General features: G+C 33.1%; 2 protein-coding genes across 2 annotated transcripts; both read right to left on the reverse strand.

Annotated features, from left to right (window-relative positions):
* Positions 1-870: 870 nt before the first annotated feature.
* On the reverse strand, positions 871-3171 carry LOC109800971 (protein SPIRAL1-like 1). Its single transcript, XM_020361913.3, has 3 exons — positions 3037-3171; positions 2166-2446; positions 871-1168 (listed from the first exon to the last, which is right to left on the reverse strand). The coding sequence occupies exons 2-3, from the start codon at positions 2403-2405 to the stop codon at positions 1082-1084; spliced, it is 327 nt and encodes a 108-aa protein (XP_020217502.1). The 5' UTR covers positions 2406-2446; positions 3037-3171; the 3' UTR covers positions 871-1081.
* An 8334-nt stretch (positions 3172-11505) lies between these two features.
* LOC145953476 (uncharacterized) lies at positions 11506-12943 on the reverse strand. The gene is made up of 2 exons (XM_083067435.1): positions 12093-12943; positions 11506-12000 (listed from the first exon to the last, which is right to left on the reverse strand). Exons 1-2 carry the CDS (start codon positions 12237-12239, stop codon positions 11506-11508), a joined length of 642 nt encoding a protein of 213 aa, XP_082923561.1. The 5' UTR covers positions 12240-12943.
* Between the last annotated feature and the right edge of the window lie 4252 nt (positions 12944-17195).

A 17195-nucleotide genomic window follows, 5' to 3' on the forward strand; every position in this document is an offset into this window, starting at 1 on the left:
ACAATCTACTTGTTTTTTCCCTTCTCAACAGTGGAGGACCCACATGGCAACACAAAACAATGGACAATTCGGTTGCTGATATCAAGGAACTCAACCACTGTAAATGAGCTCCCAAAACTGTAGTTTTAACTTTTAAAATTAAATTGATCTTTTATTGTAAAAACAAGAGCTTAAACTTGAATTTCCACTTAGAATGAATTAATGAATAAAAGCATTGATGCCCATAATTCAAAGATATACTGACAATGTTCAGTAAAAAGTCAAAAGTGCCATCCTCTGCTAGTTTGAGAATAAAGTGAAGAATCCAATCCGCATCCACTCTCTTATGAACTGGTTATGACTCAATAATTTGAAACTGTTCTCTAAACATTTTAGTGTCCTAATTCAAGAAGTAAAAATGCAAGTAAAATTCTATTTTTTTTTTTTTGACAAAAAAATGAAATGGGTTAGATCATCAGAACCAGGGGCATAACAGTTTTCAAGACTGAAAAAAACACTTCAAAAAGTACTTGCATATTACGTATTAACAAAATTCTCACATAACAAGATTTAAACCAGCATCCTTGTAAAATGAGTCAAGTCCTTTCTAACTGAATCATCATAAAAATAAAATGCAAGTTCAAAGGTATTATTAGCTTTAGGCCTCAACCACAAGGTCCCAATAATTCATGACATCTTGTTTTAGATTCACTAAAATACTTGGGGTCCTATTGCTACACCTAATTTGAGGTTGAGCTCAAACCAAAATCTACCATTAAATTATGCCTGGTTTCCAAAACGAGTTATACGTATCCATCAAAATAATTAGGTGCAATATAACAAATTAAAATAGCAAGGCAAACAAAAAAAAAATACAAAATTGGACGCAAATGAGCACTTTAACAGAAATATTTGTTTAATAGAAATATTTGTTTCGGACAAACACAATTCTGTAATAGATGTTTAGCACATCCAAAATATAAGCACTCTTGACCCACTTATCCCAGCAACCATACCCTATAATACACCATATCTTTCATTTTGTTTCCACGACCTGAACTTCAAAATCAATCATTCATCGAGCAAAAGCTTGGCAAAGGTATCATTTTCCCTCCCCAGGTCCACCAAAGAGATAACCCAAAGAAGAGCCACCACCAGGGGCAGCATGGACCTTGGTTGAGGGTCGGTCCTGCATCCGATTAGGATAAAAAAAAAATATCAATCCAAATAAATTCCAGAGAAAATACAATCTATGCATGGGCAGGCAAGCTATAGTTAGAAAACTTTAGTGGAGCAAAATAGACAAAAAAAAAAAAAGAATAAATATACATATACTTTTCATTTATCTCTCAAGAATGCTATAAAAGTATCATCTAAATGTAGATAACCCAATAACCGTGCCTTATTCCAGTATGTTAAATGCTAATTGCCTGCAAACAGTTTTGAGTTCTGCTTACAAGACAAGATGATAGCTCTATCTCTATCATTGATATAAAGATATTTTAATAATTTTGCCAATACCGCTTAAATAAGCACACCAAGGTCCACATAAAAAAAAAAAAAAAAAAAAAAAAACCATAGTCAACATTAAGAATTCCGAGCATAACATAATCTTTAATGTTTAATGTGGCCTGCAAATAGGATTGTATTCTGTTTTACAAAGAGAATATGGAGCTCTATCATTGATATAAATGTATTTTAACATATTTGCCACAAAGTTTTATATAACCACACCTAGGTCCAGATTGAAAATATACTAATAGGAAGTCAACATTAAGCAATACGTACATTAACAAATTTGTATACAACAGCCAAACTGACATTCAAGGTTAGTTACATGATTAAGTAGATTCATTATCATTGCATGGGGAAACCAACACCTGAATAGATGATTAAGTATAATCATTCTCATTGAATAGGCAAATCAATCTTTTGATTCTTCTACACATAGCAGTAAGAATCAAACCCAGATCATAATTCTTATCTTCCAAATATTTGATAATTTCCACACTTGTTCAGATATCAGTACAGCTCACTAGATCGTGACATCCAGACCTAATTATTTTGAATTTTCAATGCAAGGCCACAAAGCACAGGCAGTTCATGGCATAGAGGTTAAAATATAACGCTCACATTTAAACTCGGAAAAAAGAAATTAAATGTAAGTTAACAAGCAGAGATGATACCGTGATGAAGTTGCCAGTGTTCTGGCCATCTGTAGAATGACTGTTGATACCAGCAGCCTTGTTTGGGTCTATTGTTTTAGGAGCAACAGCTGGTTTTGAAGGAGGCACGTCATTTACAGCCTGCACTTCGGGTTGGGCAGCATTTGTTGCTGGTTTTGGTGCAGGGGCTGGGGCCTCTCCACTGCCAAAAAGATAACCCAAAGAACTTTGACCACCACCACTGCTTACCCCGCGACCCATGCTCTTCAACTGATTTCTAGAATGTACAGTTTATTCTCCGCCTTCAAATGGACAAACAAGATCACATAAATCAGAAATGACAAAAGACGCGAAACAAGAAAAAGGCCACAAATAAACTGCAAAAACATACAAATATATCTTCAGATAATAGTCACTGTCAATCATGCAATACAGCAATAAACATTAATCAAATGTATTTGCATTTTCACCGCCACCATTTCTCTGGTTTACCACCAGTTTCTTCATCTTGTGAACAATTGATCTTATATTTAAAAATGCACCTAATCCTATTACTGACTCAATGCACAACGCAACAAAAGCAACAACCACATGATTGTAAGACGGAATATATCTATCTTCCCCTCTTTCTATTGCTTCGATGGAAACAGAGGAATCACAAGCTGTTCCCACCACAACCATTCACATTACACAGAATAAGCACAAGCGCAACGACATAAATTGATTCAAAGCGAAGCAATGATAAAGGAAATCGATTACATAAAATTTCGACACAGAAAAACAAATGGAAATGAAAATTGAAAATGGATCTAACAAAGGCGGAAAAAGGGTAAGCGGAAGAGAAGAGAAATGGAAAATGGAAACCCTAATGGGAAGGGAGAAAAGAGGTTACCTGTGGGTGAGGAAGGAGCAGATCTGGAAAACGGAAAGGTCTGGCAAAGATGGGAGATGGGGGGGGGGTGTGGGTTATAAATACCCCTAAAGCACACATTTCAATTATTAGTTAAACTTAATTGGTTAAAACTTATTAAAAAAATTATAAATTTTGTGAGTTTTTGGTCTCATTTAAGTTGTAAAGTAACAAGTTTCTTTTGATTGAGTGATAACATCCATCAAAATTTGTGTAACTTTCGATCAATAATAATCACAAATCTTCTTTTGATTATTTTTTAAATATATTTTTTATTAAATTTATTGAAAATGATAAATTTTTATTTACTTACCTCTAATTTAATGAGTTTAGTGTCTAGTTTTATAATTTATAATAAATTTAAACTATATATGTATTATTTTAGAGGTAATTAATTAGGTCATTGGTCTAACTCGACATAAGTCAAAAAAGATGGAGGCTAAGATAGGAAAATACATGATATGGTGTATAATAGACTTATTGTATTTGTCGTTAGATTAGTCTAATTAAAAATAGTCCTACCTACATCCTTTTGAAATGAATCACTCTATATCTTTGTTAATTTTTGCATTTGCTCACCATGTAGTACCATCAGAAGCTACCCTGCACAATGCCACAAAAAATGGCTTCTTGGGGTGACACCATATTCTTTTTTATGTTTTTCTTACTCGTTTTTCTTCTTATCTTTTCCTTCTTTGGGTATGTTTCATGATTTGTAGGGGTTGAATGGTTGCTACCTTGTAAAGATATGTAGATATGGTGCAAAGGGGTTTCATGAACCTTAATGGAGCTTCATTGTGTATAATGCAACAAAGAACAAGATCTTTGTAAAGAAGAGCAACGATAATGAAGAGGAATAGGAGGTTCCTAGACAACTCAAGGTTGTCATCCTTCGTCTTCATGGTTCTCAACTAGACTATTTGAGTTGGATGTCAAAGAATATTGTGGTGGTGGCTATGGGAGGGAATGTGACTGGATTGCCACAAAGAAAAGCAACAATGAGAAAGGGGAAGGGGTGATTTTCGATTAGGTTGCTTTAGATCATTGAACTTCACCATTGTGGTTAATGATTGGACTACACTCAAGGTGAATGCTAGAGGATGTTGTGATGATCATAGTCTATAGTAGTTGTAGTGACTATGGGTGATTGCAGTGCATTAAGTCAATTTTTTTTTCAAACCTAAATTTTTAAGAGTCTAATTCTATCTTACTTATGGTTATCTGGATTGACTTATTGAATTTAACTTTCTTTGTTATCTATAATTTATTCTTTTATAATAAATATATTATAATTTAGAATAATTTTATAATTAGTTGATATCGTAATTTTATATTGATAATACATCACAATTTGTAACACACTTATAAGATTTAATATCTTGGTGACTACACTCTATAATACTTTACAAAATAACATTTCATACAACTACTCACATGTATCCTCGTCCAACCATTAAAAAAATAGATACATCTTATATTGTTGATATAGATAGTACAAATTAATTCTTTTAATCATTCTTAATCTTATAATCTCATTTATGTACAATTTTTGGATCTTTCTCATTCAGATATGTCTAAGATATTACATAATTAATCTCTAAAAATTCTCACTTACAATAACAAATATATTTAAATATCAATTAAGATTTTGAATAGAAAATACTGAATAATATAATAAAATGTAATTAATAGTAAATGATATTTTTCATTATCTTTAAAAAACTTAATACCATTATCTATAAATAATTTACAATTTTTAGATAAAGAAAATGTTTAGTACTAGCTAGGAAGGCTGCTAATAATTCACCCAAAGAAAAAGGAAGACTGCTAAAGAAATTGACTATTTTTATATCATGTATACTGCAGTGCAGGTGAATCCAACTATTTCTATTTCATTGAAAACTGTTTTTTTTGTCCTTTTGTGTTTGGTGTCATAAGTCATAACTCCTCCATAACAAACATCAAGTGATATTTTCTAGGTTAAAACTCTTATTTGGTCCTTTATAATATTTATTTGTTTCAATTTAGTCCCACTTTAATTTTTTATTTTAATTTGATCCTTAATAATTTAAATTATTGCAATTTGGGACTTCCATCCAAATGATTTAAACGAAGTTAACTGTTGGCCACGTGGATGCCAGGTGGATGCCACGTAGATGTGTAGGTGGATGCCAAATTTCTTGAATACACCTGGAACCAGAACAGCCTGTTCTGAAACCAGAACGGCCCGTTCTGGTTGCACTCTTGGTGTATTAATTTTGTACCTGGAACTGGCTGTTCCAGATGCAAAATTAACACACCAATAGTGTAACCAGAACGGGCCGTTCTGGTTCCAGAATGGTCGATGACTATAGTTCACGGTTGTGAATCGTGCAAGGAAAAAAACTCAAGATACAAACCATTTCAAACACTAGATTTGGTAATATTGACAATGGGGATTGATAACTTCAATTGCTAAACATTTGGGCTATATAATGTATCATTAAGGACGATGCAGTGTATCACTAAGAACAATGGTAGCAAGTTTTATTTCATTGTTAGTCAAACTGGAGTGAATCACTTACTACCAAATTGACACTATACAGTCAAGGATGAAACGAAAACGATGTTTCCCCTTGAAGTCATTGACGATGTACCCCAACAATAACAACTTGTTCTTGAGGAGGTACAACCTGAATTTTTGTGGTTTAGGGTTTCCCTTCAGCGTTACCCAGATGATTTCCTTTCTTAGTAATTTCTTTGAACTTTTTTAGTATATGTTATGTTCTGAATTTTTGTTTTCAGTTTCTGAACCATGTTTCTGTCTTTGAATTTATGATATGTTATGAATTTTTATTTTCAAATTTTGAATCACATTGCGGCATTTTGGTCAATGCATCCAGAACGGTCCGTTCTAACACCAGAATGGCCCGTTCTGATGCACTCATGGTGTGTTAAATTTGCATTTGGAACGGCCCGTTCCAGTTGCAAAACTAACACATAACATGTGAAAGTAGAACGGGTCGTTCTGGTTCCAGCTGTATTCATGAAATTTGGCGTCCACCTATGAATCTACGTGGCATCCACCTGGCATCCACATGGCCAACAGTTAACTCTGTTTAAATCATTTGGACGGAAGTCCCAAATTACAATAATTTAAATTATTAGGGACCAAATTGAAACCAAAATTAAAGTGGGATTAAATTGAAACAAAAAAATATTATAAAGGACCAAATAAAGGTTTGAACTTATTTTCTAACTAGTTTTACTTAAACCTATCAGTGATATTTTCTCAATTTATTATAATTTTCATTTTCTTTTTACTTCTCAAATTTTAAGCTTTTTTTTTATGCATTTTCTTAAAAATAATTTTTTCGAGTTTATTAAAAAAATGGTTGTCAAACAAGACCAATTCTTACAAAGGATTTTTTTATATAAAAAAATCGTGCTTAAAATTGAAAATAAAATTTGATTTAACATTAGATCAATCCAAGTGGTTACTAATGTTTTTTTTTTTTTTTGAATTAAGAATGAAATTATAAAGAAATAAATATAAATGATAAAATAGAGGGAAAAAAATAAAAAAAAAATGTTATTTGGATAAATAGAATTAAAAAATATATATTTTAATATTTTTTATTATATTTTTATATATCACCTTTATATCTCATGTCATTATAACGGTTATATCATCCACTCTTTTAATAACACATTCACCAAAATATGAAAATCACATAAATAAATACGTTACTACAATAAATATTACATATAATAACATACAAAAAGTGTCACTATAAATATAATATATGTAGGTATATATCTATTTGACATATAGTTACATAATTTTAGTGTTAATTTTGAATGAGATTTAACAATATATTTTATGTATCATTATAGTTTATACCCACACTTTTTAACAATATACCAATATATATTATATTTATTGTGTAGGTAATAGTAGGTTTTAGTGACACACATTGTGTCACTATAAGATGTGTATCACTATATGACAATTTTATTGTCGTGGGTGTTAAGAATACTAAAAACGTGTTTATGAATTATTAATTATTATTATTATTTAAATAATTTTTTATATTTATTTAGTATATCAATTACAGTTATTGAGTTAATGCATTCTATTCTATCAATTCTTGTCAATAGCTACGATTGAGATTGACCTCGCTACACAAACAACTATGAGAAAGATAATTAATGGAGAAATCTTAATTCCTTTGAAAATATAAATGAAAAAATAGTCGATTCATTTAAAAATTTACACCCGTTTATACATTTGATTTTAAATTAAGACTTTTTTTTTCTTTAGATGGAGGATTATTCGACTTATTTGATTAGGATGATATATCAATTCTCTAATTAATTAGTGTTAAATGAATGATGAGGATATGTTTACGAAAAAAAAAGGAAAAAGTAATTTGATTGTCACGTTCTTCAACACAAAAATGTAAGTAACAATTTTTTATTTACAATTCAAACTTTAAAATGTAGAACTACAATTAGAGAAAATAGTAGATAATGCATTACGTAAATAGTTACTGTTAGTATCGAATTCAAGAAATCATCATTAATAAATTTTTTAAATAATCATTATAAAAATTAATAACTTTATATTCACAATATTTTATGATTAAAAAACAATATAAAAAGTTTTATAGTTTTAATACATGTATTGTTTATTTTGATTGTTATAAATTATCATTTGATCATCAAATATAATTTAACACCATGTTGTTTATTTTTATCATATAAGAATTCAGTAGGTCCTACATTTATTACAGTTCAGTAACTAAGTAAGGAAAAACATAAATATGATATAACTAGGATTTATCATGTAAACAATTATTAAATACTCATGCAATAAAATAAGAAAGGAAAGGAAGAATGATGAAAAACATGACCCTTCGAGCTCTCGCCTTATGATAACTTTGAACCTCTGTTCTTAACTCTCAAGCTTCGAATCCTAACTTCACTCCTATAAATGATGTTCTAGAACAAATCAAAGCTCTCATATGAAGTTAAAAGGAAAAAAATTTTCTCTCGCTCTAAAGACTATTTCTCTAAAATCTCTCTTTAGTTTATTTTTGAAGAAATGATGAATTTACGAACTTTAAGTCTTAAGAAAATTTTGTATGTCTTTTCTTAAATTTAACTTTGTATGCCTTTTCTTAAATTTGGTCAACTTTGACCTAACACAAAACAACCTCTAAGCAACTTAATTCATAAGAATTTCTTAATCCTTAGAGTTTTAACATTAAAAATAACATATCAACATAAATCATTTAGTTAAAAAAATTTAAATAAATAATAAATCACAACACAATATTACATATTAAGCATATGTTTTGTATGTTATCTATTTTACATGAGAATAACAATTCTACCTACGTAAATACTTGCAACAAATAGGATAAATATTTATTCAATGAAATTGAGTATGTGATTTGTGTCACTTTACCTTATAACTACCTTTTTTTAAAATAAAAGTTAACTTTGCATAATTATTTCTTTTAAAATTAGACAATGACATTTGTCTTTTAAAATTAGGCAATGTCATCCTAACTTTTCTCTACAAGCCATGTGATACCAATTCTAACTTTTGAAATAGTCTAGGAGCACATTATTTACCCATAAGAAGTGCATCGACATTCGATGCCTTCAATATAAATTACACTATAGTAGAATGATATATCCACTCGAGGATTAGTCAAGGTTACTTATTTTTTTTTAACTATTCTATAGTCTTATAAGATTAACATAGGATGTTGAGGTTTAAAACTAGGACTTGAAAACATGTCATGACCTCCAGGCTAAACATGTCATGACCTCCACCATTTGACTCATGTCTATTTAACTCAAACTAAGACTTAATGCAATTGATGCAAGTCATCTATAAATGCAAATACAAATCCCACTTAAATTCTTATTGCATACAAGTAAGTCTATTCTAACCACGAAAATAACACTTGAACCCATTCTCACCATCTTATAGGCTAGGCTTGTCTCAATGGTATTCATTCTCAACACAAGAGGCATGTGATATAAATTCACAATATACAAGTAAACCAATCTTTAATTTGCATATATATATAAGAACCAATCATGAATGAAGACATTAATATGTCAATACAATAACACAAATCAAGTATTTAAATTCACCAAACATGTATGGATCCCACACATAGTGCAAAAGCTCCTCATGCTTAGTCCCAAGGTGACTAAGAATAGACGTCACAAGTCTAGTGCTAAGCGGTAAACTTCTAGAGAGCACCCTCTACTCTTTGTTACCCTGACACTAAGCACCAAAATGGAAGAGAACACCTCTTGCTCTTTCCATTGTGGTTATAATGGTATATAAGTGTTAAAATGCTAACTATTTCTTTATTTTCGTTGGTAGATTAATTGCATTGTTACCATTAGCATATTTGTCACCATTAGTATTGAAAGTATTTCTTAAACATTTGCCAACATACTTATTACTTATACACACTAGTACAAAAGAGATCTTTAACGTCAGATATTTTGAGGCTTTTACGTCAGAAAAGGCTCCGACGTTAATACGGGAGACGTAAATTTACGTCGCCTGTCAAAGACGACATAAATTTACGTCGGAGATGTCCTGTGCTTGACGTAAAAAAGGGCTTTAAAAGGGGAAAAAAGACGCAAGAATTTACGTCGGACTATACCATGTCCGACGTAAATTTACGTCGGCCAGTGCTAGGTCCGACGTAAATTTACGTCGGACATGGTATAGTCCGACGTAAATTCTTGCATTTTTTTTAAAAATTTTGGTTGTTTTTTGATATACCCAAAACCTGCATATATATAGTCCAGAATATAAAACCTAAACCAGGTAGTCCAGAATATAAAACCTAAACCAGGAAGTCCAGAATAGAAATTCAAATTATATTTCAAAATTGAATGACAAAGAAAATAATATATAAATCTTAAAAAGCATAAATTATGACAATTTAAATCCTATTATCCTAAAAAAACTGTAAAACATATTTTTGTCAATGCTATCAAACTAGAAACATAATATCTAACTAACTAAACTTAGAAATCTAACTATTATATACTTTGAAGAAAAAAAGTTGCCCATTGTTCTCTTATCTTGATGATCTCATCTTCGGGCAATGGAGATGGATCTTGAAAGACCTGAAACATTAATTTAAGTGTCATTAATATGCAATGTTAATTATCGTAAAGGTAAATATACTTAAATAAATTTTGATATGAATTACCTGCGCCCAAGAATCAATAATACCTGCAGAAACTATGGCTCTCATCCAATACATGATGTAATAGCCACATTCAAACGAGTCTTGTTGCTTATTACACTAAAATGAGAAACAAATAACTATTATTTCCAAAGTCAATAAATTTAAATATTATTGCATGTATTAATTAATTTGCTAACCTTAGGGTATATGAAGTTCAATGTCTTTGATGATCTGCTTCTTCCACTTAAAATATTAGCTCCAGACACGATTCTAATTAATTGAAATAAAAACAGATGTTAGCCAATATATATAATTACAGTTTTAAAACATAATGAAAAATTTTAGTTACCCTTATAATTGGCATTTAATTTCGTGGCATGATTTTTGATGTAGTGAACAAAACCACACCACGGTGTATTCCTTAGGAATGATTACCATTAACTGCCAATAGGACCTACATTGTATGACAAACAAATTAGTTATAAAATTACCATGATTAAAAAACCAATTAAAAAACTAACCCGTCAATGTATGGAGCCATGTATATATCTCTTCCTGAGTCACTCATCCATGTTTGCATATATTGCTGGATCTAGACCTGAGTGTTTCCTGATTTTTGGATGGATTGAGGCTCAATAAATCCATATACTTGTGCTTGTGCTTGCTCCACACTCAATTTGTCCATGTACCTAACACAAATAATTATTATAAGTTAAATGTAATTATTGTAAATTTAGACTCATAAAAAAAATATGACTTACATGGCCCACAATTGTATGATAGATATATTTAACATGGAGTTTCCCCCAACAATCTCTAATGCATCAGGCAGGGATATGTATAGTGGAACATCAGAGCTATCAACTCCAAAAACTCTAATGTCCCACTGCAATTGAATTGACTTCTTTTTTAATCGTGGTAATATGGTTAGAAGCTTAGATATGGGATCATCCTCAGCTTCTGCGATATTAGCATGATCAACATGAGGTTCTCTCATGACCTCCTTACCACGATTGATAAAATCCTAAAGAAATAATCAAAATTAGTTAAACAATAATAGAATTATAAGAATATAAAAGAGAAATAATAGAATTATTTTTGTCCGTGCTAAAAGCGGCATGACCAAACGTTTTGGCCAAGCTAAGAATGTGTCGGTTGCCTGCCCCACTAGTTGAACCTCTGTATTGGGCAAAGGCAATGGAGCAGCAGCATCTTGAACTTGGTCAACCACAACCTATGTCCAGTCTGGCTGTAGAGGGACACCATGGATGGTTGAGCCACCCTCAAATACTCGGCCAATAGCCACTAACCGTGGGGGGTCATCCTCAACATATAACTCACACTGGTTTGGTACATCAGTGTGAGTCTGTTCCGCTGAGGGATCTGGAGCAGCACAACTCCCTTTAGTGCTGACTCGAACACCATCACGAGCAACTGTAGTCTGTTGCTGAGAACGAGCCAAAAATTCAAACTTCTGTTCAAACTCTTCTCGAATGTTCTTCAATTTCTCTTCAAACTGCATCTCCATTCTCTGCATAGTCTCTTGACTGCAAGAGTCAACAGTACTACTCCTCGATGATCGTGCACCAAAGAAATCTCGGTGGCTCCAAGAACCACCAACACCACGCACACGGCCTGCGTGCTCTGGCCTTCCTATGGCCGTTGTGAGGATATCATCCCGACCATGGGAAACAAATGAGCCCTGGGTGGTCTGCTCAACTAAACCCTCCTGCAACATATTAACAATAAGTATACCCTAAACTACACTTATGAATTAAATGAGTTGAAATGAAGAGTCTTAGTTTGTATATTTTTACTTACTATTTTATCAGCAACGACCCTTGCAAACTCAGAAGTCATTTGCCCATCTGATTTTGTTTGGGCTGCTATCCACATCTCATGGAGGGGAGGTGACTTCATATGGTCAGCAGACTCAACCCCTGCTGCCTCTACCCTAGCCTTCATCATTTTTTTAAATTCATATCCCCCTCTTGACAATAGATGGGGTGCATCATTCTTGCTCTGTTGTTCTTGGGCAGCTATTCTTTTAGCCTGCAATAATACAAAAAAGAAAATGAGATTAATTAAAGTATACCTTAAGTATTTGTGTCAATGTAAGAGTTATCAATAACTAACCTGCTAAGAAGGGTCCAATCGAGTGGCATGAAATTGCATCCACTCCTCATCAGTGATCTGGTACTTTAGACAGGGAGTCTCATTTTGTCACTCTCCAAATACATACTCCCGTGTCAAGAAAGTCTTGAAGTCTCTCCACTTGGTGGCAAGGGCAGATAACATCTTCCTCCTCATGACCTCAGTGTTGAGAATGTCAAAATTTTTCTATGAAAATAACAACAAATAATAAATAATGTATTTAAGTTATATAATATTGAAGGGATGTGAAAGTATATACCTGAATATCCTGCCACATGAGGTTCTTGTCAGCCTCCTGAACGTCATCCCATGATGGAATGATAATAGAAACATGTCGTCGAGCTAGGACTCCCAAATAGCTCTTAAACTTGGCAGCATTTGGGCCTGACGCCTTGCCAGAACGAGGATCCACCTCGACCGGTGTCCTCTCCTTGGCAATGCGTCCAACTGTCAACCCAGACAATCAGGTGACAGATCTACCCTCCCTCCTTCCACTGCCAGACCTTGAATCCTCCATAATCCTGAAAAAATCAAACTCTCGTTATTAAAACAATGAATTAACTGAATAGACAAATAAAGTAAAAAAGATAATAACAATATAGCAACAAAACAACTAATAAAAAAACAAATAATACACAAGCAAAAACCTATTAGGTTGGAATGTTTTCCCATATTCCTTCATCATGATCACTTCGAATAGCATGTATTTCGTCCACTTCATTATCCGCAATAGGACCAAATGATCTGCTTGAGAAAGACGTTGTCTCATGCATATCTAGAGACTCATCTTCGTGAGTTCCATGCATGGTTCTTCCTTCGAGGACCACTGACCATTTCTCATTACATGGATCCCTGACATAAAAAATTTGTCTTGCTTGATATGCCATAATAAAAGGTTCATCCTTATAACCGACCTTATTCAAATCAAGCAAAGTAAATCCTAAATCATCTGTCCGCACACCCGTATTGCCATCAACCCATTTACACTTGAACATAGGCACTCTAAACGTAACATAATCAATTTCCCATATGTCTTGTATGACTCCGAAATAACTCATGGATGCTGTAATGGGATTTTTATTTTTAGAACTAGCAAAGTGCACAGCCTCAGCCTGAATTGTAACCCCACTATTTTGTACTCTACTTTTGTCATCTTCTATCTTTGTATAGAAACAATATTTGTTAATGTCATACCCACCAAATGTAATGACATCGTTGTTAGGCCCATGAGCGAGTCTCAAAAGTGCATCAGAAGCATTAACCTCACCGTAAACCTTTTTCTTAAACCAAGCTAAGAAGCTCTTGTTATGTTCATTCAATACCCATTTCTCATTCATTCGGGGGTGTGCTATCTTGATTTCATCTGTGTTCAGATATGTAAGGAATTACTTCATCAGTGTTGTTCAATATGTACAAATGTGCTTGGTCAACTTCTGTTCGACTCACAGTTCTAATCTTTAAACTTCGAATACCCTTACCAAATTGTTTTCCATCAAGTCGAGTCTTAGGAATTCCTATTGGTTCTGATTTCGACATTACCCTGAATAAAACTTAATGGCTTCTTCTGCAATGTACCTCTCCACATAGAGGCTTCTGGGCGGTATTGATTCTTGACATATCCTTTTAAGATCTTCATGTATCTCTCAACAGGGTACATCCATCTAAGATAAATCGGGCCACACAATCGAATCTCCCTAACCAAATGAACCATCAAATGCACCATGATATCAAAAAATGAAGGTGGAAAATACATTTTCAATTGACACAAGATTGTGATTGCTTCATTTTCTAACTCATCTAACTTTACAGGATCAATTACTTTGTTGCAAATGGCATTGAAGAATAAACACAATCGAGTAATAGCAACTCTAACAGAAGATGGTAAAATGTTACGAATAGCCACAGACAAAAGTTGTTGCATTAAGACATGACAATCGTGAGACTTTAAACCAATTAACTTCAAATCTTGCATAGACACCAGACTCTTAACATTTGAGGAGTACCCTTGTGGAACTTTCACACTGCATAAACACTCACAAAAGCTTTTTTTTTCTTTTTTTGATAGAGTATGACAAGCTGGAGGCAAGTAAGTGCGTCTTCTAATAGACTGAGGATGTAACTCAGAACGTATACCCATGTCCACCAAATCTTGTCGTGCTTTCACTCCGTCTTTAGTCTTTCCTTTGATGTTTAGCAATGTCTCAATTACACTATCACAAACATTTTTCTGCACATGCATCACATCTATGCAGTGTCTAACATCTAGCTTGCACCAATAAGGAAGATTAAAGAATATTTATCGTTTCTTCCAGATATTTCTCTCAATTGACTTCTTTTGCGTCTTTCCGAACACAATGTTAATGTTCTTCACTCGCTGATATACTTCTTCACCATTGCACGGTGTCGAGGAAATTTCATCCTCCTGACATCCATTGAATGTTTTCTTCAATCTACGGTATGGATGACTACGAACAAGAAACTTACGATGCTTAGTGTACGCAATCTTTTGCCCATGTTTCAATTGGGTATAACTTGTGTTTTCTTCACATATAGGACATGCATAATGACCCTTCACACTATACCCACTCAAGTTACCATATGCTGGAAAATCATTTATTGTGCAAAATAACATTACATGCATGATAAATTTTTCTTCACGATATGCATCAAAGACCTCCACTCCTGTCTCCCACAACATTTTAAGGCCATCAATTAATGGACTAAGATACACATCTATGTCATTTCCTGGTTGTCGGGGTCCTGATATCATCATAGACAACATAATATATTTTCTCTTCATGCATAGCCAAAGAGGCAAATTGTAAATGACCAACAAAATTGGCCATGAACTGTGTTTACTACTTAAGTTCCCATAAGGATTCATGCCTTCTGTAGCTAGACCAATTCTCAAGTTTCTTGACTCTGCACCAAATTCTGGAAATGTTTCATCAATCCACTTTTATTGCGGAGAATCAGCTGGATGTTGAAGAAAATTGTCACATTTTCTACCATTTTCATGTCATGTGAGGTTTTTTGCATCCTTTTTAATGGCAAACAATCTTTTAAACCTAGGTATTATTGGCAAATACCATAACACCTTAGCAGGGGGACCCTCTATTTCTTCCACACCACTACTTCCATCAGTTTTCTTTTTGAACCGTGACAATGCACATGTCGGACACACTTCCAGTGTAGCAAAATCATTTGTATACAATACGCAATCATTAGGTAACGTGTTATCTTCTAGAAGCATCTCCTTTAACAACTCCAACAATTCTGTGAAACTTTTATCAGTCCAGCATTTCTTGCTTTTAAACTAAACAATCTTAAAGTTGCTGATAATCTTGTAAACATATTGCATCCTGGGTACAATGGTTGCTCAAAATCAGACTTTAAGGTATCATACACATGTGCTCTTTCAAAATTTTCTTCACCAACATCACGTATCATCTCTTCTAAATTATCGTCCATTCCTTCAAAATTTTCAGTTGTTGACATCGTTGGAATGTCTAATATTTCTCCGTGCCATGTCCATATTGTATAACTCTTCACAATACCATATATAAACAGGTGATCACGTATTTCCCCAACTTCTTGACGTATCTGATTCAAACAACGAACACATGGACAATAATATGCCCCTTTGATGGGTTTACCATTTTCTCTTGCAAATTCCAAGAACTCTTCAACTCCAGTTTTGTACTCTTGACTAATGCGACTTGCATTCATCCAACTTCGATTCATTATCTATATATTAACACAAATTAACTATTGACTCAGTTATTCATAATTTTTCTAACCTAAACTACAATCCTAAAAAATTGATAGTAATTTCGGATAAAATCCATAAATATTTCTACTAATACGATGGTAAACTAAAGGTCAATACCTAAAAAGTCCTTCTTTAATGCATCTGGAACGGGTCGTTCCAAAACCAGAACGGGTCATTCTAGATACACAATTAACACAAAATTATTGCAACTGGAACGGGCCGTTCTGATTTCAGAACGGCCCGTTCCAGTTGCAATAATATTTTGTTAATTGTTTACCTGGAACGGCCCATTCTGGTTTCGGAACGGCTCGTTCCAGATCAACAATTAACAAATAAATTTTTTAACAAGAATGGCCCATTCTAGTTGCAGAACGGGCCGTTCCAGATGAACATCTAACAGGAAATTTAAAAAATAATGCGTACAAGAAACTTACCTCAAACGTTGAATGTGCAGCTCTTAGAGACTAAGAGAAACGTCCAATGTGCAAGCAAACGAACGAGAGAACGAGAGAACGAGAGAAGTTAGACAATTTTTGCAAACAAGTCGCGCGCGGGAATAGAGTGTAACGTTGGGCCATATAATCACTAATTTACATCGGACAGGGGGAGGTCCGACGTAAATAATTCACTCTTTATTTACGAAACTGCTACCGCATTTTTATAACATTGTATTTACGTTTTTCTGACGTAAATTAGGTGACATAGAAGCCTCTTTTTGCACTAGTGACATTATATAAGGAGTGACAAAATAAGTCTTATGGAGATGTGTTATATATCTTCATTTTTCTATATTTTTCTTCTACTTTATGTTCTCTTGGACATTGTTCATAAAGTTTCAATGTGTTTTGATACCAAGTACACATGTTTAAATATGCCAATATGTAAACCATGACAAGTAATTAATTGAATATAGGATTACACTAATAGTGTGTTTGGATGAGAAATTTTACAAATTCAAGGAATTTTAAATTCTTGGTATTTGAATTACTTTGATTTTA

The sequence above is a fragment of the Cajanus cajan genome, chromosome 11, assembly GCF_000230855.2.
Source record: "Cajanus cajan strain Asha chromosome 11, NIPB_CcT2T_4, whole genome shotgun sequence".
In the NCBI taxonomy this organism is placed as follows: Eukaryota; Viridiplantae; Streptophyta; class Magnoliopsida; order Fabales; family Fabaceae; genus Cajanus; species Cajanus cajan.

Excerpts from the sequence above, each read along its gene's own strand:
- LOC109800971 (XM_020361913.3), bottom strand. The coding sequence starts at position 2,405 with ATGGGTCGCGGGGTAAGCAGTGGTGGTGGTCAAAGTTCTTTGGGTTAT. Across the intron at positions 1,169-2,165 it reads ACACTGGCAACTTCATCACG|GACCGACCCTCAACCAAGGT; the intron begins GTATCATCTCTG and ends AATCGGATGCAG.
- LOC145953476 (XM_083067435.1), bottom strand. The coding sequence starts at position 12,239 with ATGATGAAGGCTAGGGTAGAGGCAGCAGGGGTTGAGTCTGCTGACCAT. Across the intron at positions 12,001-12,092 it reads GGGTCGTTGCTGATAAAATA|GAGGGTTTAGTTGAGCAGAC; the intron begins GTAAGTAAAAAT and ends AATATGTTGCAG.